Raw genomic sequence first — 24,974 nt, 5'->3', positions numbered from 1 at the left:
CCATTTCTGCACACATACAAACCCAAAGTCATTAAATAGAAAATCAAAAAGAACATCGACATAATGTTCTGCTAGAACCTGCCTGTCCATTCATAGAGCACACACTCTTGTGAAAAGTTTGATGCTGCTGTGTGGAGCAACTCTGTGATTGTGGTGAAATATTGCTATGATCTCCTTCCACAATGATCCCATGGCTTGGATTTTAGTGCAGATGTTCAGCTCAGCCACCCTAGTCATTTATAGCTGTTTCGGGTTTCTCTTGGCTTTCTCCAGTAGACAGTTGTTATCTGCTTCTCTCCCTATGCAAAGAGGAACAATTGTTTTTCACAGACAATGTTACTTCTCCATTGCAGAGGAGAATGATGACATTTGATACAACAGTCATAATATACTTCTTAATTAATTTCACACATTTCTAAAACTACACCGATTTCCCTAAGAAAATAACTGTATGATAATGTTCCTTTCATATCAACACTTTGGTAATGTTTTACTCAAAAGTGCTAATACATCTTTTTTTTTTATCATAAAGTTTAAATCAATGTGATAATGTGCATAACAAGACTGTAGTAGGATTACACCTAATTGTCCATTGACACTGGATTTTCTTAGTAATTGTCTATGACAAAATAAAACCAAATACTACATGAAAAGGTGTTATGCTGTTTATTGATCTTGCTCACCTTTAGCATGGTGCACAATGTAACCTTTGAGTGCAGTAAAAAGAGGATGCTACGCCAGACGAAATGGTGAATGAACATATTGTTGACTAGAATCAGGAGCAGAACTAAAGTAAAGAATAAAGAAAGCAGGACATCACAAGTGAAAATCAGTGACACAGTCAATTCCATGTAAGTAATGTCTCAGACATTTGACTTCTGAGTGAACAAAGAAAAAAACACATTGACATGAGTAAAACTATAAATGTATATTGAGACAGTTCATTTTCATCTTCTCTGCCAAGAATTTGTCATACAGTATGTGCCATTGACTTTTGCAAAGTTGATGGTATCTCATATCAGTACAGAGTGTGTAACTGTTCTTCCTCATCTCCCTTGCCCCCCCCCCCCCAATAAAAAAATAAAAACACAACAATAATCAAACTAACAATAAAAAACTACAATTACAACAGTCCTGAAAGATACATGACACTGAAGAAATGCACACTGCTACCACATCAAAATCAGACTGAGGGACAACATTGCCTTTATACCAAAATGCAACATGACTACAGATAATTAGATGTCAAAATGTTGGATTCCATGTTATGTCAGTGCTTCACATTCATAAAACTACAAATACAGTTGTAATTAAAGAAAGAGTAAGACAAAACAATTATTTCAGTATGTGGCAAATCATATTAGGAATATTATTATTATTAGTAGTGTGCCTGCACTGTCTATTACACACTGGTCTGTCTAATTTACTCTAAGTCCTTGACAGATAGCAATGTAACTTACGGTTCTTGTTCAAGCTTGAGATGATAGGAGAAATCTGCAGGAATGTGGTATGGAGTACAATACTGTAAAGTAGCCCATCATCGAAGGACAGCACTCATTTCATTCCAGTCTGCAAGTTGTTGGGTTGTCCACACAAATGCCTCAATATCTGTTTGTAATGGAAGATGAATAAAAGATGTCAGTCACATGAAACTCCATCACTACCAGTTCTGTAAGATCATAACATTGATGCACAGATTTGCAAAACATCACACTGCCCCCCCCCCCCCCCCCATCCCTTTCAGGTCTATATTCTACAGCTTACCAGAATCTGAAGTTTATGAATGTCTCTCTGGTTTAATTTTACAATTTGCCTAGCTCTGAATCCCTAGCCTCCATCCCCCCCCCCAAAAAAAAACCCTCTGTGTTTCAAAGAACCATAGATTGTAGAAAATCAAAACAAACAAAATGAAAAATCGCAACCTAAGGCAAAAGTACTTGCCACGTATAGGCCAATTACGTCTACATTGAGGCTTTTAGGCTCATAATATAGCATGATAGAACAATTTATGAATTCATGTGCTGAGCATAAACGTTGCACAGGAGTTTTTTTGTTTTTTTTTCTTGTTGTTTATCCATTATTCCAAATCAAATTTGCTGGTACGGTATTCTTGACAACATTATCAAACTCTTCATTGCTGTTGGTAACGCCTCAATTAGACAGGGAGGTGGGAAGAGGACCTCCCTGATTTAACGTTAGACTTTTAGCAGAAGTAACTCTAAAATCATTTTTTTTTTTCATGGAGAATTCAAAGGTAATCAAAACAATTATTTTAGTATGTGGCAAATCATATTAGTGTGGCAAATCATATTAGTAATATTATTATTACCAGTAGTGTGCCTGCACTGTCTATTACACACTGGTCTGTCTAATTTACTCTAAATCCTTGACAGATAGCAATGTAACTTACGGGTCTTGTTCAAGCTTGAGATGATAGGAGAAATCTGCAGGAATGCGGTATGGAGTACAATACTGTAAAGTAGCCCATCATCGAAGGACAGCACTCATTTCATTCCAGTCTGCAAGTTGTTGGGTTGTCCACACAAAGGTCTCAATATCTGTTTGTAAAGGAAGATGAATGAAAGATGTCAGTCACATGAAACTCCATCACTACCAGTTCTGTAAGATCATAAAATTGATGCACAGATTTGCAAAACATCACACTGCCCCCCCCCCCCCCCCCATCCCTTTCAGGTCTATATTCTCCGGCTTACCAGAATCTGAAGTTTATGAACAATGAACATCTCTTTGGTTTAATTTTACAATTTGCCCAGCTCCGAATCCCCAGCCTCCACCCCCCCCCCCCCGAAAAAAACCCTAGTGTTTCAAAGAACCATAGATTGTAGAAAATCAAAACAAACAAAACGAAAAATTGCAAACTAAGGCAAAAGTACTTGCCACGTATAGGCCAATTACGACCACATTGAGGCTTTTAGGCTCATAATATAGCATGATAGAACAATTTATGAATTCAGGTGCTGAGTATAAACGTTGCATTTTGCTTGTTGTCTATCCAAATCAAATTTGCTGTTACGGTATTCTCGACAACATTATCAAAGTCTCCATTGTTGTTGGTAACGCCTGAATTTAGACAGGGAGATGGGAAGAGGACCTCCCTGATTTAACGTTAGACTTTTAGCAGAAGTAACTCTAAAATCATTTTTTTTTTTTTCATTGAGAATTCAAAGGTAGTCAGTGAAATAACATCACTTTTAGAGTAAACTAGACAGGTAACCTGGACAGGTCAAGAACACTATTAACATTGTAACACTGTTAACTATCTTAATTAGATGTTGAAGTTGTAGGCCTAGATATAGACTCCCTTAAATGGATCTAAATTCCTGGAAGATTCAGACATAATCAAGTAAGATAAGAGAGTTAAATCAGTCTACCTGCCACCTGGGAAGTAGGTCGTTGCATTACGTATTTGAGCTCGTAATACAGGAAACAATAAAACTTCACAATATATCACCAGTTAGTGCGTTTAAGATTCGATGCAGATGTGAGACGTGTTCATTTGACTTTAGTTCGAATCACTTTCCCTGCCTATTCTACACTTACACCGAATAATAGATGTGGGACTGCACACGTAGATAACGAACCTAGGACAGCGCCAAACGAAGTCAATGTGATCTGCAAGAATACATATTTACGCTGTTTTGATATTCTAATTCCTCATTCATAAATCTACATTCAAGAATGTGAAAAATGAACAATTAAAGTGTCAATACAGAGCGAAATGTAACTTTACCGATTTCATCTGTCTAGCTTCCGTTGCTCTGGGCGCAGCCATTTTAGACGCGCGCGTACGAGGACGTTTGGCAGATGAATGATTTATGATGACGTCCGGCGTATACGCACCGTCAACCCGCGATCGTGCCACTTCGTGAAAATCGTAGACCGACCAGTCGAAGTTTTCACGAAGTGACACGGTCGTTATTATTACGTAATTATTTGAGATTGAGGTTCAAAAATTTGTCAGGTTGTAGATCTCGGTATTTACTATCATAATATGCAAAAATCTTAAAATCGAAAATTTACTCGATTTTGGCCGGTCGTGCCACTTCGTGAAAACACCGACGATATTTCCTAGAGGGATCATAATTTCTATACATGCCATGGCATGAAGAGAAAGAGTAAGACCTACATGTATTAGAGTAAACATTTTCTTAGAAGATAGTAATTAGGGCAATTAGGGTACATTTGTTTAGAATGTTTGTTTCGGGTTAGTCGAGGTTTCCATATCTTATTTTTTGTTGTAATTCCGCTTTTTATGTATATCAAAAGCATCATATCATAATATATTATGATGTACTGTATTACGTGTGTATGTATGTGTGTGTGTGGGGGGGGGGGGGGGGAGGATGCACTGTACAAGCACTGCTTTTTAGCATTCCGCCCCATTTCCAATATTTCTTTTATTATTGTGATGTAATTTATGTATCAAGTTTCTGTAAAGTATTTAGATGTTTCCGCTGTTAGAAATGGAAAAAAAAAATCAAAGAATGAAAAAAAAAAACCCTGAATGACTTAAAACACACGAAAAACTGATAAAGAGTCACCCAGCAGGTATGGTGCCCTGTAAGGGTCAGACATAGCCCCTTCTTGCGTCGCCATCATCAGTATGCCCGGCTAAATTTATGGGTGAAGCTTGGAAGGCGTGGATGAGAACATCGGACACGACTGGAACTATGAGAACAAGAAAGACAGAAGCATTCATCCACTTTTCTCTTGACCCAGCACCTGAAGTACTATACCGAAGATATTGGGGCCCCTATCATACGCACCGCTTCTCCTGCCGTTCCCACCATCAAGTTCAATTGTTTTTGTTTTGTATGTTTAATACTTTGTATATAATCTTGTATCTTCGTGTGTCTTCTTATTGTATATATATATATATATATATATACGCCTGATATGATGGTGAATAAAACTGAACTGAACTGAAGTTAATTCCTGTAATCTAGTTGAGAATTGTAATGATCAACATTCCAATTTGCAAATCTATCTCGCATAGTTGACTAACTCTTCGTAAATGTTGGTATAAAGAGAGAGAGTGCTGCTGTTGATGCTCATCCAACCATTCTTCTTGGTGACTTTAATATACATGTAGATGATTCTGCTGATAGTTTCGCTCAGTCTTTTCTCAATGCCGTTGAAGCCTTTGGGTTTCATCAACATGTTAAGGGTGCCACTCACCAAGCAGGCCACACACTTGATTTAGTCTTTAGTAGGAAATCTGAAGATATTATTTCCCATATCACTGTATTGTCATCTTTGCCATCTGATCACTCCGCCATTCTTTCCGCCATTAATCTTAAAGGCCCACCAAATCCTAGAAGGAAAGTAAGCTTTAGAAAGCTTCGCAATATTGACACCAACTCTTTCCGCCAGGATATTAAACAGGCTTTGTTGACTTCCCAGTGTACGTCCTGTCCTACAGAAGCAATTTCAATGTATAATGACATGCTGAGTAATCTGTTGGACAAGCATGCCCCTGTTAAAACCGTGACTGTGACAATTAGACCCAATGCCCCTTGGTTCTCTGATGAGATTAGGGAGGCCAGGAGGCGTCGGCGTCGTGCTGAACGTCGCATGTTGAAGTCCGGCATGCAGACTGACATGGACCTGTATCGTCAAGAATGTGAGCTGTACTACAGTCTGATTACTGATGCAAAGTCCCAGTACCTGAGAAAAGAGATCGCCAATGCTGACTCGAAACGACTATTCAACTTCGTGAAGAAACTGTCCACCCCTTCTGACTCTTCTGTTTATCCTGAACACTCATCTGATTCAGAACTGGCGCATAGGTTCAGTATATTCTTCATGAAGAAAATCGATGATATTGTGTCTTCCTTTGTATCTGACGTGAACCATTTGGAGTTATCCGTCCAGGCTCCTGAGAACTCTTTGAACTGCAACCTGAGCGAGTTTAATCCAGTCACTGATGAACAGCTTCGACGTCTCATCATGCTATCTCCACCAAAATCTTGCAGTCTGGACCCTCTTCCAACTTGGCTGCTCAAAGAGTGCCTTGATGAGCTGCTTCCGGTTCTAAAAAACATCATTAACACATCATTGTCATCGGGTATAGTTCCAATACCTTTCAAGACATCTCTTGTTTCCCCTCTGTTGAAGAAACCGAACCTAGATCCCGATGTCCTGAGCAATTACCGACCAATTGCCAATCTGCCATTTGTGAGTAAGCTTCTTGAAAGGATTGTGTCTACACAGTTAATGTCTTATGTTGACAGTAATCATCTGCTTCCCACAAACCAGTCGGCATACCGCAACCTCCACTCAACAGAAACTGCCTTGTTGAAAGTGCTCAACGATCTCCTTCTTGCTGTCGACAAGGGCAATGAGGCTGCTCTTCTTCTTCTTGACTATTCGGCTGCGTTTGACACGCTCGACCACACATTGCTACTACAACGACTTAGTAATGACTATTCCATCACAGGCACTGCCATCCAATGGATCAAGTCATATCTTCAAGATCGCACGCAGAGGGTGATAATCAATGGGACCTGGTCACGTCCTAGTCCTATCAGCTGCGGAGTTCCGCAAGGATCCGTTGCCGGCCCCCTTCTTTTTCTCCTCTATACAGGTCCACTCACCAGAATCATCAATTGTCATCATGGAGCCAACTACGCCATGTATGCTGACGACACTCAAATTTACATAACTATGTCACCTGGCGATAGGATTGCTGCTGTTAATTCACTGAGAGAATGTCTCAACGACATCAAAGCCTGGTCCACTGCCAACAGACTCCGTCTGAATGAAGACAAGTCTGAACTCATCCATTTCTCATCACAGTTTAGGAGCACAGTTCCTCTACCAGATCTAACTACTCGGGATGGGATTATTAAGGTCTCTGACTGTGTTAGAGACCTTGGCTTTACTTTGGACAAACACTTAACTCTTAAACACCATAATTATCACAAACATTTGTAAGTCTGCATCATGGGGTATTTTCAAAATAGGGAAGATCAGGCGTCTGCTTGATCAATCATCAGCTGAGCGGCTCGTCCATGCCTTCGTCTCCTCCTATCTGGACTACTGCAACTCCCTCCTTGCCGGCCTCCCTCTTTCTCACATATCCCCTCTCCAACGTATCCAAAATTCAGCCGCTAGATTAGTCTCCCTTAGTAGGAGACATGACCATATATCTCCTGTTCTCCGCTCACTCCATTGGCTTCCAGTACATTCCCGTATTACTTTCAAGATCCTACTTCTGACGTACAAAATCACACGTAATCTTGCACCCATATATCTTCAAAACCTAGTCTCTCTCCGCTCCTCCTCTTCTGCCAGACCCCTCAGTTCATCTTCCTCTCTCCAATTACTTCATGGCCCACGTACAAAAACCCGTTATGGTGACCGAGCTTTCTCTTCCATTGCTCCCACTCTTTGGAATAAACTCCCTCTTTATATTCAGAATGCCTCATCTGTCGAATCATTTAAAATTCTTCTTAAAACTCACCTGTTTAATCAGCTGTATTTTTTTTTTTTCTGGAGGCGCACACAGTAATCAATTATTGTACCATTGTATCACATGTATTTTTCTTTTCTTTTCTTTTCTTTCTTCTTCTTTTGTTACTGTTAACATTAATTTTGTTAATGTTATTGTGTTTTCTAGTCTATTTGTATGAGTAGCAAAGTGCGCTTAGAAACGTCAGTATGAAGCGCCATATAAATGCAATTATTATTATTATTATTATTATAAAGGGTATGACCTTTCACCCTATACTAGTTAAGAAAAGAACAACCAATAAACCTGGAAACATAACAAAAACAAACAAAAAAAAACCCTCAAAAATACCTCGAAAGAAATATGAAACGCCGCTCCAAGTTAAAGTGGCTATGATAAGCATAGTTTAAAATTCGAACAGCATGTATGTAGAAGCTTATCCCAGATTAAATATTTCATAAGAAAACCTGCATGCAATAATGTACAACTCTATGTGTGTGACGTCTCTGTGACGTCACGTGTGTGCGTCTTTGTGAACAGGATTTTAAAGGATTCAATGAAATTTGACTAAAGGACGCAGGGAGGTGGCAGAGGCAGTTGCCCTCCACACGAAATGAATGAATGAATAAATAAATAAATGAATAAATAAATAAATAAGTAAATAAATATATACAAGTAAATAAGCAAGTAAATGAATGAATAAATAATAAATGAGTAAATAGGCTTAAATGAGTGCATAAGCAAATAAATAGATAAAAAGAAAAAAAACCTATGCCTTACACTCGGATATCACATTTTAAACAAATTTTAGCAGTATATACAGTATTTCAAAATCAAGAATTAGAAATCGAGAACCAAGAGTTTTCCAAATTCAAGAATTGCGTTTGTTATTTCAGACTTAGAAGATATCGAGGTATTACTCTATTTTTTCACTCAAAATTGTAAAAATAATCCATCCACAGTGTGCACCAGACCGTTGAATTTGAAGTATGATAATAATAATATAAAAGAAAAACCAGTGTAGAAGCTCCCTCGTGCGGGAGGGGGACCATTACACTCGTATCATATACATTGTATGTATTATTTGATCAGTAAAATAGAAAATCACTCAAAAATTTTCTTTATAATAATAATAATAATAATAACAATACTGATACTAATGATGATAATAACAATAACAATAACAATCATCATCACCATCATCATCATCATTATCATCCTATAGTTACGGGCCTGCAGCTGGATGGTTGTCGAGATCGATGTGACGAAAGGATGGACATTAAAAGTAAAAACTTAAAACTTTCATTGAGTGTAATCATGATTATCATAATATCCGGGAGTTCAATACAACGACCACTGTCAATTATTATTAGCACAATACAGCATAGGAAACACTTGAGACCGCATACCCTAGTATCAGTTATCATGCTACAATGTACCCGGTATGACCGGGTTCACTCATCTACTCTGTAGGGCATATCGGGTACTTATTGCACTGTACCGCAAGCCACAACAGAATGTTACTGCTGATCTTTACTGATATTAAAGATATTTGATCTATTTCTTTTTTAAACATGCACCTCAGCTCTGAACGTAGAGCAAAATATCAGCCCCATTTGTAGGAAATACACCACAGCAGTATACAATCTGGGTAGTATATCCCCAATACATGGAACACTATTATCACACCGTAATTCACGCTTGTACAGCACACCTTCTACTGGTTTTGGTTGATGATACATCCTGTTTGTTTCAATTGAAACAGAGTGATGCTGTCACAAACACGGTGTAGTGTTTCACAAAAACTGCTCCCGGGGTTCCCCGACTTAGTGTATGTTCTTCATGAACATGATACACCACCACAAAAAAACTCAGCACCTTGTAATACAGGCGACTCCCGTTATAACCAGTCTTTGGGACCGGCAGTTTTCTTTCGTTATATTGAAATTTGTTACAGCCAAAGAATAATGTACGTATAGATATATCAAAAGATGATTAATACAGATTATGACTTTGGGACATGAATTTTTATTTTGTTGTAATGAAACTGTCGTAATGGTGTTCGTTGGAATGAGAGTGCACTGTACTAATACTGAGTAGAGCATTCTGATCTCTTTTTATGCCTCCGCCACGAAGTGGTGCCGGAGGCATTATGTTTTCGGGTTGTCCGTCCGTCCGCGTTCGTTTACGCGATAACTTGAGTAATATTGACTTGAATTCTACCAAACTTGGTCCAAGTAGAAAGTATGAGTTGATTAGATTTTGGGTGAAATCGGCCGAAGGTCAAAGGTCAAAGGTCAAGGTCAAATCATGAAATTGTATCCGTTTACGCGATAACTCAAGACTGGATCGAGCAAATTTCACCAAACTTTGTCGGAGGATGACGTATGATGGGACAATTACTTGATTAGCTTTTTAGTGAAATCGGACAGAGGTCAAAGGTCAAAGATCAAGGTCAAATCCTAAAATTTATCTGTTTACGTGATAACTCAAAACTGGATGAAGCAGCTTTCACCAAACTTGGTCCAAGGATGATGTATGATGGGAAAATTAGTTGAGTAGATTTTAGTGACATTGGCAAGAGGTCAAAGGTCAAAAGGTCAAGGTCAAAATCTAAAAATGTTGCTATTTCCCCAATATCTATGCAATGCCCAAAGGTATTTTATTGAAACTTGGTGTAGACATGTACTAGCACTGCGTGAAGATTCTCCAGGGTTTCATGTCATAAGGTCAAAGGTCAAAAGGTCAAAGGTTAGTTGAAAATGTTGTACAATGTAATATCACTTTTCTCACAAATGGTTCAATGTATCTTCATGGAACTTGGTACATACGCATGTACTGACTGGCAGAGATTATCTAGGGAATTTAGGGGTCATAGGTCAATAGTTATGGGGTAAAAGGTCAAGGTCAATTCCTCAAAATTTTACTATTTCCCTCATACATTAGTATATGAAATGCTTGCATTATTAGTTTTAAAACTTAATATATACATGTACATGCATTACCTAATGGAGATTCTCCAGGAAATTTCCAGCCAGAATGTCAAAGGCCAAAGGTTAAGGGTCAAAGGCCAGGTTTCAATGCCCCCCCCCCCCCCACCCAAAAGAATAAAAAAAAAATCTATTTTGTACTGTAATTACACTCTTTCTTCATACCTTGGAAATTACTCAATGCGTAAACTTATAAAAGGGTCCGTCAGAATTCAAGTAAAAATTCTCAATCCCCCAAATATGTGTACCTGCACTCTTCGACAATTATAGCAAACCCAGTTCAAGGAAAGTGAACATTCAAGTCATTTCTGACAAACCTGTCAAATCAGTATTTTGCCAATTATGTGAAACTGTCATGGATCATACATTGTGAAGACATTGTACTATACGCCTATTGGGAGAATCATGCGTCAGTCGCCATAGCGACATTTCTAGTTTTTTTTACCATGCACACAATCACACACACACACACGCGCGCACACACACTGACACTTCAATGCATGCAAACAGGCAGACTTACAAACTTTCTTTTACACACGACTGACAACTTCACACTAAAAAAACAACTGTTTATACAATGTATCCAAGTACTTTCCTGTAGTTATGTGCAAAGCTACATTTTATTATCAATGATATGACTTTAATAAACAAATGATATACAGCATATTACATGCACACCTAATGAGCACTTCCACAACCAAGAAGTATTGTACATAGTGTTTAGACTGGTGTTCACTCAGTGAGAATTCACAAATTAATAAGTTACATGTACCTTCCAAGCAATTTGTCATGTTCTTTGAATATATACACACCGTTTACAATACATTCAGCCCATTGGGGATGAATTACATGTGCTATAGCACGCATTTCACCTAGACACCTGCCCGAGTTACTCAGTTATACCAGAGAGGTGGACTCACCTCCCTGGTTATACCCGGGAATAGTCTTCAGTGGGTGATTTCAAGTTCGGTGCTAGTGCTAGTGCTAGTGCTAGCCCCCGAATAACAGCGTTAAATCGAGCTCCAACACCGACGGTCAGATTAACAAGGCAATACCGATAAAATTATCGATCACCAGCACTATAATGGAATCGCACCACCGCGAAGTCCACGGGAATAGCGCGACGCAAAAAGTGATAGCGCATAGTTAAAGTCAAATATAAAAAGATGTAGCCATGACTGTTTAGTTTTTAGACACATACCGAGGAAGACTGATTAAAATGCCACAAATTTCATCCCTTCTTTAAAACACAGTTATCCTAATTTTGCTCTTTAGGCTCAGATTTATAAAGCCATGTCGATGGTGTTCGTTTACGTAACGTGGACGACCACTGCATTAGCATAGACTTTGCACGTAAAACGTGCAACTACTTATGGACATGAATGTGGGTCTCACACGTCAACGCTAACACCAGCACCAAACTTGAAACGACAAAAATGATAATCCTTAGGGGCTAGTGTTAGTCAATGGGGGAAAAGCACGTAAATCGCTAACACAAACGGCGGAGCTCGGTTCAGGAGACGACATTCAACACCGAGCCCAGCACCAGCACTAGTGCTATCTCAGCACTAGCACTAGCACCCAATGGGTTACTAACTCTCAGTCTCTTGTTTATCTTGTATCTTTTTGTTGTTGTTGTTGTTGTTTGTTGTTTGTTGTTGTTGTTGTTGTTGCTGTTGACCTCAGCACAAATTGTGTTTGACTTGTGGCTTGCCTGTTGGGGCGGGAGGTGATGACATCAGTTGTGTCAGGAGTAATGATTTCGAAATAACAAAAATGTACTGCAAATGCTGGTCAGTACACCGAGTGTCATATCTTCATGAATTATTGCCAGTTAGAGAAGAGGGACACTTTTGCCAACCCTGCAAGATAACAATTTAGGGCATCACAGGCTACAAACTATACAAAACAGTTTCCATGGCAACTGAATTACAAGCTATCACCTGTGAGCATTTCGGGAATAGCTGTTGCTATGGTGACTGCAATAGATGTTTAACCCTTTCCGAGCCAGGGACTTTGAACACTGTGTACAACACCACAGAGTTTCTGTGCTGCTCGGCGCTCAAAGCACAAAAAGGGTTAAATTGCAAGAGCTGCAAAAACTTTTTGTTTTCCATATGTGACCCTGCATCACAAAACCAACAAAAAGTTGCCAGACATGGATTTTTAATTAAGGGCAGATTCTGAAAGAGCAGACTCTAAGCTTTAAAATGATGTATAATTCAATTCAAATGGACTCCCCTAACCTATCTACGTACTGGAAAGAAAGCACACATTCTGGAAAAAGTGTGAACTGAGAAAAAAGGCTCTGAAGTACGGGGTCTATTCAAGCGCTTAATCTTTACCAATCTGTGCTAGCTGTGTGACGAAAGGGACAAAAAACATTATGTAAACCACTGGAGCAACAACAATGAACTGATTAACAGATTAAGCTGATATTTTCCATGCTCTATTAACACACTCTGTCCATGATTACTGCCAACTTTCAAAGCAGTAGCTTTATCCCTTCAAAAGTTATTAGAGTTGTAAGTGAAGAGTGTGCAATGGATTTTCAAGAAATGAAAAGGGGCCTCTAAAGACATACCTGATCTCACTTCTCTACAAACAAAAGGGTTGTAGAAAAACTGCTGAAAACCCACTTTCCCATTCATACACGTATTACTAAAGAAATTGGAGGAGAAAAGCTCTTTCAGAAAATATTAAAAACGCAAGATTGACTCCGTTGACCCATTTCACCTTTTTTGAGTCCTCACATAAAATCAAGGGGTGCGACTTTTTATTGGTTTTGTGATGCACGGTCACATATTGTTTACATAAGCAGCCACAGTCTGCGATTACACAGTGAGGTGACATACATGCATTTCACTTCTTTCCTCAGATCATGTGAAACAATGGAATCATTATCAGTGCCAAAATTATCAATAAAATGCTTCTATCCAGAATTCAAGCTATACCACCAGTACAATATGAATATTCACATTGCTATTTGTGAGAATAGAGGCACGTATGATTGTTTTAAACAGTGATGCACCTAAAAATGCAAAAAGAAAAAAAACCCTACAAAACAAGCAAGCAAACAAACAAATAAAAACAACAAGAACAAAAACAAAACACAAAACACAAAACAACTTTCTGCAGGGGACACAAAAACACAATATTGTATAAGCTGTTATTTTCGCGAGGGTTTAATTTTCGCGAATTTTGCGAATCACAGTTGGATCGCGAATTTAACAACACAAGAAATTGTCTCCATGCGATTTGTTAAAAGAGCATTAACGTAAGCATCGGCGTCGATTCGCGAAAACAACATCTCGCAAAAATATCTACGACCTCATCAATGGCGAAAATATCTGTACGCGAAAATAACAGCATATACAGTAATTATGAGACATTCAGAAGTGAACAAGGCATAAATGTTAAAAACATATACAGGTGCCTCCAACACTCCCAAGAACAGACAGGCTGAGTTAGAAGGTGAGAGAACTGTAACACATTCACTAATGCTGCCAAGTTCTCTCCATGGGTTTGACAAAAAAATCAAAGAAAAAAAGAGCAGAAAAAAAATGAAAGGAAAGTGGAGTTTTACTACAAAGTGGGAAATGTCAACTGAGGGCAAATGGTTGAAAAATCAAGTGCACGATGAACAAGAGTGGACATCTCTTCTGTCCTTGCCTGATGATATCTACAGTACATCTTGACAGGATGTATCTAAATGCTTTTAGTCATGTAACAATGAGACCACCCATTGAGATCATGGATAATCGCCTGAAATTACAGCACAGAAAACAGCGATTGTCCAAAAACACAGAGACGTGCGGTCCGTTGTTGGCAATCTGTGCCATCCCATTCATTGTAGACTTTCGGCGCCAACTATCATGGGTGGCAGGAAAGGATTCCATAGAAGACAGAGAGGGGCTGCAGATGACGCACTTTGATGCAATCAAAGTCGGTTGCCATGGTGAAGTTCATGACAGGTGTCGACATCTAATACGGTAACTTGCTCATCTTTTTAAAGATGACCAAGATGATACAGTTTTAAAGATGACCAAAAGCAAAGGACAAAAACATACCCTAAAAAAAATCATGCTCACAGCTTGTTAACTGTCGTTTCCAACAGAGGTCATCTGAAATACCCAGCACTTTCTGGACACATGAATCATTCTTTGTGGTGGACATCAAAGGTGCAAGGTCAATCCCAATTCTCTGTTTTCGCTAGATTCTGTGGCAGCGTCTCAGTTGTCGTCGGGTCCACCAAGCCTGTAGTACTGTGGGAACTCATGGGTGACCTTCAGGACATCGTCGTAGAGACCCATGTCTGGAAAGAGGAACATTAAAACAGAATGGACCATGATTCATCAATGCACCACACCTTTGACACATAGAAATAACTGCACTCATGGAAAGAACCATCATGTTCTCCACAAGGAATTTGAAGTTACAAATGCATCAGAGAAAGGTGACACCGTGTACAAAGATATGATTAATGTTAAAAAAGTATCAAGACCTAATCAGCTGAAAGTAGGTTAGTCACGTGATATTTGTTCAGTTTGGATCTCAAGAAAATGTTCTTTTCAAATGTTGTTCTCCTTGCATAGGATTCAGGAGTATATTTTGTTAAATGCCTCAAATGCCACTAAATCCTCATCACATTTTCCCATTAGAAATATCTAACATATTCATGACTTTGCTCATGATGTAATAAGAATATAACTTTCTTCAACATTCGGCCATATGACTTGAGCCTCACACTATGAATGATTATACTGTACACTTGATCTTCTACTGCAACACACACAATTATGAACACCATAGTCTGTCATGGATCAACTTTGGATGCTCATTGAACAGGTCAAAACACAATTGAAAAGGTTATGCCAGATGAATTACACGTCTTGAAAAAAGAATGCTCGTCCTTCTAACATTTTACCTGATGAAGCAATAAGCCTGCTGCTGCGCTTAAATGAGTGCATTTGTGTGTGCTTGTGTGTGTTTCTTTGTCCAGTTTTATCCTAATGCCATCCCACTCTGCAATCTATTCTACTCATTTCGCTCTTCTCTTTAAGATGAACATTGTATGTTTATATTGAATTACATTGATATTTTTTGTTTGAAAATTTTATGGGAAATGATATTGGATATCAAAAATTTGATTAGATTTGAATTTTGATTTGAAGTCTACAATGTACCGTGAAATCTACATCATCCTTCTGTGATTAGAGGTAAATATTGCAAATGGGTTGAGCAGTTTGAAAAACTTACCAAAGTCCTTATCCCCATGGCTGATGAGGTTGAGACCTGTGATTTGTCTGGGGTTAGCTCCAACTTGACCTATGACCTCCACAAGGCCTTCTATTGGTCGGTCCAACTGCAAACAAAAACATTGAACAGTTGTACACAAATTCTGCTTTTAAGCATGCTTAACAGCATACCATAGGAGACATATATTGTAATACTGCTAAATAATAGAGTACCTACATAAAAGTCCATATTTCAAAAGTTTCATCCAAATAACAACAGGAAGAATGGTTTCTGAATTTACCAAGTGCTGGCTGGACAAGAATTTGTATCAGAAGTACTGCAGCAGACAGCCATATTTGAAGCAGATACCGTAATTAACTCAAGATCATGACACTCACATTTCATTTGAAACTGTGAGAAACAATTCTTGCTCCTTCATTTGCTATCTTTAAGAAATTCATTACATCTTTAAGAAGCCGTAAACTGAGAATTACAGTTTATCATGTAACATAATACAATTGTACCACTTATCAAAGTCTGTGATATTTCAACACAGGGAATGTAAGCAAAAGCTTTGTATTCAAGGGCTGAGATACTAGTAATAGTAAAAACTGCTCATGACCTTTGTACTGTTTGTAGATGTGTGCAAATGAACTGCATATAAAAGCTACCTTTAAATTTTTGTGTTTAGTTCCAGAAGACATATCATTTACTCTCTCTCTTCCTGTATTTTTTTCCTTTTCCTTGATGGAATTAAATGATTTACAAAAACCATATGCAGCTACAGTCTAGCCTGGGCAATGAAAATTGTTTTGCAAATGAAAGAACAGGGAAAACCCCTTTGTGAACCAAATAGAGTAACAAAAACTCTCAAAACTGCTAAGCCAACCCTACAAAATATGATACATATGACATGGTAAACAGGATTTTCTGTCTACTCTGTTTTATCTTGTTCTGTATCACTTTAAACAATATGCTGAAATTCATTTGATCTTTTATAAAGACAGCATTGTCAAGCAACCCTAAATTACAAATCAAATACAAGAAAACGAAAATCAAACACACTCAGTAATTCGATCTGAAGTTCAGTGCTAGTGTTGTGCTATCTCAAATGCTAGTACCAGCAGTAATGCCAGCCCTAGCCCAAGCACAGAACTAGACATCACCCACTTGTACCTATGAGCCTACTCTTTCTTCAAGGAGAGGTAAATCAAAGAAAATATAACAAACAAACAAACAAACAAACAAAAATGATGAGTAATATAATAATTTCTTACTGGTGATTGAAGGTGAACCTGTGCGTCGATTCCGTCACTCAAGGTCAATGTCAAGCTAGAACCATTAGGGTCCACCTGATGGAAAGTATAGAATATTCAGAACATTAATCACACAGTATACATTTTAAAGCCATCACAATCACATGCTGGCTTATCATAAGTAGAATATTGTCAACAAGTGCACCAAATCTTAGGTTAACCTGATCCATGCTAATACGACCATTTGGGTCCACCTGATGGAAAGTATAGAACATTTGGAACATTAATTATATTTGTATGCAATCACAGTCACATACCTGGTAGTCATAAATAGAGTGTTGTATACAAGTGCACCAAATCTTGTAGGTTAGCCTGATCCATTTCTTTTACAGTGGTTGTCATGGAATGTATGTTTTATTTATTTTTTATTTCCATCTATTTTATCCTTTTTTTTTGTCCAACACAAATGTTGAACAGGGCACATGGATCCCCTTTGAATTGAACCAGAGCTTCTAGTCTTCAACGTCAAGAGCTCATTTTCTCCAAAGGAGCATTCATAATTGTCATGTTGATTGTTCCGAGTTCTATTGTGGTGACATATTAGAGATGACATATTCCTCTTTTAGAGATTGACCTTAAAGGGGAAGGCGAGTAACTAATCAGTGGGAATCAGTGGAAATGCTGGGAGATGATTGTTCCAATCCTTATGGGATTCATTCAAGAGTTCATTGTATTGTTATTGTTGTGTGAAAATGATTTGCTTCAGAATGGTCTCATATTCAAGTAATGTGCAGTTTAATGCTTCCAGGTTAGCGTCCCTGGTCAGTGACGGAGCATTAATCTGCACATTACTTGAATATGAGACTGTTCTGAAGCAAATCATTTTCACACAACAATAGATATACAATGAACTCTTGAATGAATCCCGTAAGGATTGGAACAATCATCTCCCAGCATTTCCACTGATTCCCACTGATCAGTTACTAGCCTTCCCCTTTAAACAGTGTAAAAAGTTTCTCAGACCCTGTGAGGAAGGGTTACGATGTCAATATCATTCATGAAGCAAAAGACTATTGAGGGAGCCACAGGTACTGTATAAGCTGTTATTTTCGTGAGGGTTTAATTTTTGCGAATTTTGCAAATCAAAGTTGTATCGCGAATGTACAAGTATGTACATGTATACCACCACACATACATGTTGCCAGGCGCTAGGGTTATATTGCATACGTTAGCATGGGTGTCAATTTGTGAAAACAACATCTCACAAAACTGTCCATGACCTCCTCATTTGCAAAAATATCTGTACACGAAAATAACAAATTCAAATACAGTAAATGAAATCAACACATACGTTTTGTACAACCTACAATTGTACACTACATTATCATGCACATAAGTTATTTTGTCGTGACTTTGCTATTTTGTGCATTGTTGAAAGATTTGTAATAATTTAGATTCAAACAATGGGTGTTTTGGAACAGGCAAGCCATGGGTTACAGGGATATGCAGTCATGACATGAGTGTTTACTCTAGAAACTCTACATGTTTATACCCTGACAATTCATTGTAAATGCTGGCTTTAATACCTTTATTTTTTCAGCAAAAATGTGCACTTTATACGCCAGGCATCTACAATGCAACATTTAATGAATGCTGTACGTGTACATTGTACACATGTGCATTATACTACTACATGTACTAACTACGGTACTACAACTACTACTACTATCAACCAAGGGCTAAATAAAAGCAAGCTGACCATAATTCAACCATATCGCCATCCTTTGACCGCCGGCTCCATATAGAAACTTGTGCTTTTGGCAGTTTTGCACACAGTTGAATTTTTGTCTCGGGAGGCCACACCTTTACTTTTAAGTGCAGGTTTTTTTACTCATCAAATGCAAGCATTGCAATGCTGCAAGGAGTAAAATTGCCGAGGTCTCAAAGGAACATAGAATTGGACCTATAGTATTAGAGAAAGATCTATTGTTGTACATTCTACTCATAATCATATTCATCAGTCTTTGATTTGAATTATTTTCTAGTAATTCAAATTGGCAATTGTGCACTTTACGGCCCTTTAAAGGGACTGTACAGTACTGGTTGAGGTGGGGATTCATGTTTTGAACATTCCTAAGTGAGATAATGAAAAACCTCTTATGAAATATGATAGAGCATGTAATTTTAAGAAGGATTCAATGTTTATTTGATGAAAATTGGTTTTCAAATGGCTGATTATATCCAGAAAAGTGATAATAATAAAAGGCGACAGGCCACACCTTTTATTATGATCTCTTTGTTTCACCTTGTTTTTGGATATCTCAGCCATTTCAAAACCGAATTTCTTCAAATAAACTTTTGATACCCCTTAGAATTGCATGCTCTTTGACATCTCATAGAGTGGTTTCTGAATATCTCACAAAACGTTCAAAGCTAATTCCTCACCTCGACCAGTACTGTACACACCCTTTAATATCAGTGCGAGATTTTACCCTAATCATGCTATTGCTAATCGAACAGTGTGTGCGAATTTGAGTACACCTACAACTTACAAGATGAAGTGCACAATTACCTTTAAATTACAATGCTCTGTAACATGTTAGAAAACTTATTGCTATTACTGTATTGTTAGTAGGCCCTATTTGTATCATTGGTAAAGTATGCCTGCCTAACAATTAAATGTACGGCCACCAGGAAAATTAACACAATCTGCATTCATGACCTGAACTTACGAAGACACTTTGGCTGAATTTTGATTTGTTACCATTCACTCACCCCCGCCCTGTAAGTTTACGTCTTCACATTGACTGTGTTCAACAGGTGCAAATAGGCGATGGTATGATTCAAGGTGGAACTCGAAAAGTCACCAGCAATGATGAAATGAACGTCAATGTCAAGTCAAAGAATGGAGTGGAGCATACTAGTTAAAACGTTGGTGGAGTACAGTTAATTCTGAGTTTACCGACGGAACCGGAACAGAGTGTGAATAGAACCATGTTGTCTACGCTTTATTTACCAATTGTGACCCGCGACAACGGTTTCAGGCAAAAGTCGCAGAGCAAATTCCCTCCTAGGCGGGGTACAAAGATTTTGACCATTATTTTTGTCGATTTACGTTTTTTGCAGAAATCAAATCTTTGATATGTTTTCTTCATCTACACTTTAGTTTCGTAGCATAAGGCTAAGTTTTTCCTATCGAAAATGGAAATTTTAAGCACCCTATGTTGGATCGCACTTGTCAGTTTCGAGCTTCTTTCGAACGGCGTGCCAATATCCCCAGCGTTGCTACGGCGTAGGGTCTTGCATGCGATTGGCTAGTGTGTCGCACACATTTACATAGTTCGGCCTTCGGAGACACCAGTTGCAGCGTTTCGTGAATGCTTTGTCCACGCGTGCATGATTACGTGCTCCATTGTTCTGCTATACAGATACACTCACTCTGTAGTACGTGCTCTTCGTTTGGCTTTCTATCCGAGCTATTCTACCGCAATGTTCGACAACGGAAATGAAACAAAAAGTGAACAGCAGCGCTACTAACTTCCAATGTGAAAACAGATTCATGGGGAACATGGTTTGATCACATCAGAGTCGCAAATCACTACACAAATCGTGCATCATGCTATCGGAAACTCATCTGTCACTTGTAGCATGACATAATCGTGTGAAAAGAAAACTAATATTCTCAAATTTGTCTACTCGTAGTAAAAATTGTGACAGCAGGCTGACTAAAGGGAAGGTAGACGAGAGGAAAGGAGAGGTCACATAATGACCAATTATATTCAAACACTACACGTCAAGATTGCATCAAACCAATGAGTCGTGTTTGTTTGTATGTTTTAACATGATAAACATCACCGAACAAAGCAACAATGTAGCACAGCTTGTAAAAACAAAACAAACAGGAAGCGTGACCCTTGCCAGCTCTAGTAATTTTCTGCCTTCAAAAGGGTCGCCAATGATAAAGACAAATCAACTACAATGAAGACGCGATTTGTAAATATGTGTTAGTGTTACATGCACACGGTCATGGCGTGTGGATGCCATTGCATAATGCGTGCACCATACACATGTACACCATCATGTTTGCAATTATCGCATCCGCCATCTTGCAAGACGTACTGTACATGTACTGGTAAACAAAGCCGAGCGAAACGCATTGTTTTTCGGCTCCCATACGCTGAGCTCCAAGGAAGGTGCCCGAGAAATTTGACTGTCTCAGTGAGCCAATCAGAAGGCGATGTGGTCGCTAGAGGCAAAGCTTAACATCAATTGGCACCATTGTATGGATGGGTGACTCTCACCTCGCATCGCCGCTCGGACAGCGTCTTTGAGAAAGAGGTGAATCTTCAAAGCCCGTTTTCTCGCAATTTTGTCAGGCTAACAACTTAAAAAGTCTGTTTTATTTCGCTTTCTATGCCCACTTATGGCGCCGAAGAATACAAGTGTTTGATATCAATGGAAAGCTTAGGAAATGGGCAGTGTGTTCCAGTGAAAAAACAAATTTTCAAAATTCCTGACTTTTGCCTGAAACCGTTGTCGCCGGTCACAATTGTTTAATAGGGTCTAGAAATCTACGGTGAAATGGATATGGTATGGGGACGAGTTGAGTGGTGACACAAGCTAAGCTAAGTTGACCATGGGCATGAGTCAATGACAATGAGTCGTATGACCATGTTGACAGAATTCAGAAACCACGATAGACACTTCAGGCCAAAAAAATTTTTTTTGTTTGTTTGCCCTTAATTGTCAAAACCCAAAAGGGTCGGTAGGTCGTTTTTTGTTTTTTTTTTATACCCTTTTTACCCATGTAATTTTGTAACTTTGGCAGGGCATCTCGTATGTGTACACTCATCCTTCTGGCAATACAGTAAACCTCGCTTAAGTCGACACGATAAAAAAGTCCAGATTTTTGCCTTTGTTATTCCTTGAAAATTTCTTCGTCTTAGTCGACATTTGTAAGTCGACAACTTGCATAAGTCGACCTGATTTTCTAGTGCAAAATGAGCTGAAATACGTGTTAATTCCCTCGTCTCAAAATCTCATCACCATTCTCTGAAAAAGAATTGTTTTCCCGCTATGATTCGCAGCATTTACTACTCGGTATAATTGTGTACGGCGCGGTAGCGTTCACGCCATATGCGTCCATTGTCTTGTACGCCAGAATAGAAAGGGCAATCACTCATTTAACACTGGAGAATTACATGTAGTATACCCAAAGCAGTTCACTTTCCCCCTTTTCTCCTTCTCGTTCTCGAAGCGCACAAAGTGTCTACACCTATAGACCTAGGTCCTAGTGACACTGTTAGTGTTAGACTTAGAAATCATATCAGAACATGATGAAATGAGTGTTTCTCCGTTTATCCGACTATTCTAACGTTTAATAGTATTAGTAATACTGAAACTTTTGTATAACATGTATAAAGTGCCATTTCTGTTTCTGTGTTTCTGTAACACTGCTAGCACAGGGTATCTAGACTTGTCTAGACTTAACGGAAGAAGAAGTCTTTCACTGTAATTCAGACAAGAGGCTACATCGTACATGCATGATATAGCCACGATCCGCGATCACGTATCACGAGCCTCTATAGTCATTCTACTGGTCCCATATGTTAACATTTGCGTTACCTCATGCAACGTCTACGATAAACAAACGACACCCACGGTTAAACATTGAAATATCTTTCAATGGTTATCTGTACTTACGTTTTTCAGAACACCAAGAAGACAGACTATGCTTCCTTGATATTTCGGTAGCATGGAACCATTTACGCGTGGCTTTGGCTGATCAAGAAAATCCATTTTTGTGAAGTATTAGAAGATGTAATTCACAAGCAAACCACACACATCACATACAGTGCGAATTACGCGCGCAAACGTTGTTGTTGTTGTTGTTTTGGTTCTAATGGAGTGTATCTACGGGGTCTACTTCCGCTAGGCTTCTCTCAAGGCAAGTCACATCGCAGAGAACTCGACGACACGTTTTAGAGTCTTGAATCATGCTGTATGAAGATAGAGTCTTGTGCATGGAAATGTGCAATTGTAAAATAATTTGGTTGAGGTACTGTCGTATTTGCGCTGCTAGGAAGACACAAAAAATTGACATTCATTTCATTTAACTATTAGCAGCGAGGGGAAAATTACAAAGAAAGACTGATACAAACTTAAAGGACAAGTCCACCTTCATATACAAGGATTGAGAGAATGCAGCAGTATTAGTAGAACACATCAGTGAAAGTTTGAGGAAAATTGGACAATCCGTTCAAAAGTTACGAATATTTTAAGTATCTGCGCAGTCACTGCTGGAAGAGAAGACTACTAGAGTGTATGATGTCACATGCGTACAACTATATAAGGAAAATAAAAAGAGAATTTCACAAAACTTTACTTTTTGAATAATGTGCACATTTTTTCGACATGCTACTGAAGTATGTTAAGGGTAATATTATTCCCCCTGCCTTCTGAAAGAGAGAAGTCGAGTGTTCTTTTGTTATGCGAGAAAAATGGAAATATGTTGAATTTTCTTTATTCTTTCTTTATATCGTTGTACTCATGTGACATCACAAGCTATAGTAGTCTTTTCATCCAGCCGTGACTGAGCAGAAACTTCAAAAATTCATAACTTTTTAACGGATCGTCCGATTTTGCTCAAACTCTCACTGATGTGTTCTATACTACTATTGCTGCATTCACTCAACCCACATGTCTATGAAGGTCAACTTGTCCTTTAATGTATGTCAAAAAGACTAACGGGAAACACCGTAAAGTAGCATATTAATATGGGCATTAACTTTTCATTACCAGGCGATATGAAATGGAAAATATTGTTGAAGTTGCAACCAATTCTTCGTTGAGCAGCACTGATATCTTGGAAGTTTAAAGTCACGATTGAATTCGATGTTCGTCGAACCCAAACCGATGGTCGAAACCCTGACCGTATGCCTAGATGGAGTAGACAGTGGTCCTTCTAATGATCCCATCATCATCGCCGCCACCTCAGTAACTTTATGAACTAATTAATTATAACAAAAAAAAAAAGGAAATCAAGTCTAGGGCATGTTGTTAGTATCTATTCTTGATTTCTTTTCTTATCACAACATTTTCTTTGTTATCTTTGGATCTTTTCATGCAGTGACTTTTTTGATGCATCTGATATAAAAAGAAGAGCGCATTTTGGTGATTTCCCAAGGAATTTCAACACCATCGGCGTTTCAATTTATTTATTTATTTACTTACTTATTTATTTATTCATTCATCTATCTATCTATCTATTTATCTGTCTATATTTAATCATTCATTCATTTATTTATTCATTAATCTATTAGATTACTTATTTACTTATTCATTTATCTATTTATCTATCTATTTTTAGGCCAATGTGAGCGGACTCGCGTGACAAAGCGTACTAGTAAAATCATGTCGGTAAGGCAGCTGAGACTGAGAGTGGGCAGAACGAGTAAAGATAAACAGCGCCCCTTCGCGATTTCTCATTATTATGTATTACTAGTACCTGTCTTCCACAAAATTCACCGTAACTTTTTACCTGTTTGAAGACAGACTGGGGGAAAAAAAATAATTGATGAATAAAGTCGTATCGACAAGCAGCATTTAAGAACTTGGTTTTGTTTCTACATGTACTGGGTACGTCATATCCTCTTCTATAGATGCCTGTCAGCACCATAATGTTGCCCATAAACTCACATACATCAAAGCAGAGAAAACTACAAGTAATTGTGACCCTGCATCTCAAAACAAACAAAAAATCGCCAGACATGAATTTTTATTCAAGACCATATTCAGAAAGAGCAGACTTTAAGCTTTAAAATGATGTATAACTCAAATCAAATGAACTCTCCTACTCTCTTAATTTCTAGGATTTATTTTTAAGTCCTAAGGATTTATTTTTTTAAGTCCTAGCGGACTGTAAATACAGACAAAACCTTAGGACTTAAAAGTAAGTCTTAGCTAGGATTTAAAAATTTAAGTCTATGTTCGACTTAAATTTCAAGTCTATAGGAT

At 38.3% G+C, this 24,974-nt stretch overlaps 1 protein-coding gene and 1 long non-coding RNA gene across 2 annotated transcripts; both read right to left on the bottom strand.

Moving 5' to 3' along the window:
* Positions 1-249: 249 nt before the first annotated feature.
* LOC139725501 (uncharacterized) lies at positions 250-2,537 on the bottom strand. Its single transcript, XR_011710552.1, has 4 exons — positions 2,411-2,537; positions 1,461-1,608; positions 684-787; positions 250-299 (listed from the first exon to the last, which is right to left on the bottom strand). It is a non-coding gene; the product is annotated as an uncharacterized lncRNA (long non-coding RNA).
* Positions 2,538-14,606: 12,069 nt separating this feature from the next.
* On the bottom strand, positions 14,607-22,757 carry LOC139725498 (replication protein A 14 kDa subunit-like). The gene is made up of 4 exons (XM_071636586.1): positions 22,662-22,757; positions 16,980-17,054; positions 15,724-15,829; positions 14,607-14,779 (listed from the first exon to the last, which is right to left on the bottom strand). The coding sequence occupies exons 1-4, from the start codon at positions 22,755-22,757 to the stop codon at positions 14,697-14,699; spliced, it is 360 nt and encodes a 119-aa protein (XP_071492687.1). The 3' UTR covers positions 14,607-14,696.
* Between the last annotated feature and the right edge of the window lie 2,217 nt (positions 22,758-24,974).

The sequence above is a fragment of the Diadema antillarum genome, unplaced genomic scaffold (assembly GCF_040938485.1).
Source record: "Diadema antillarum isolate AM-2024a unplaced genomic scaffold, OU_Dant_1.0 seq00000047_RagTag, whole genome shotgun sequence".
Taxonomy (NCBI): Eukaryota; Metazoa; Echinodermata; class Echinoidea; order Diadematoida; family Diadematidae; genus Diadema; species Diadema antillarum.
The sequence above is the reverse complement of the archived record's forward strand: the minus strand, read 5'-3'. Positions and strand labels throughout refer to the sequence as shown.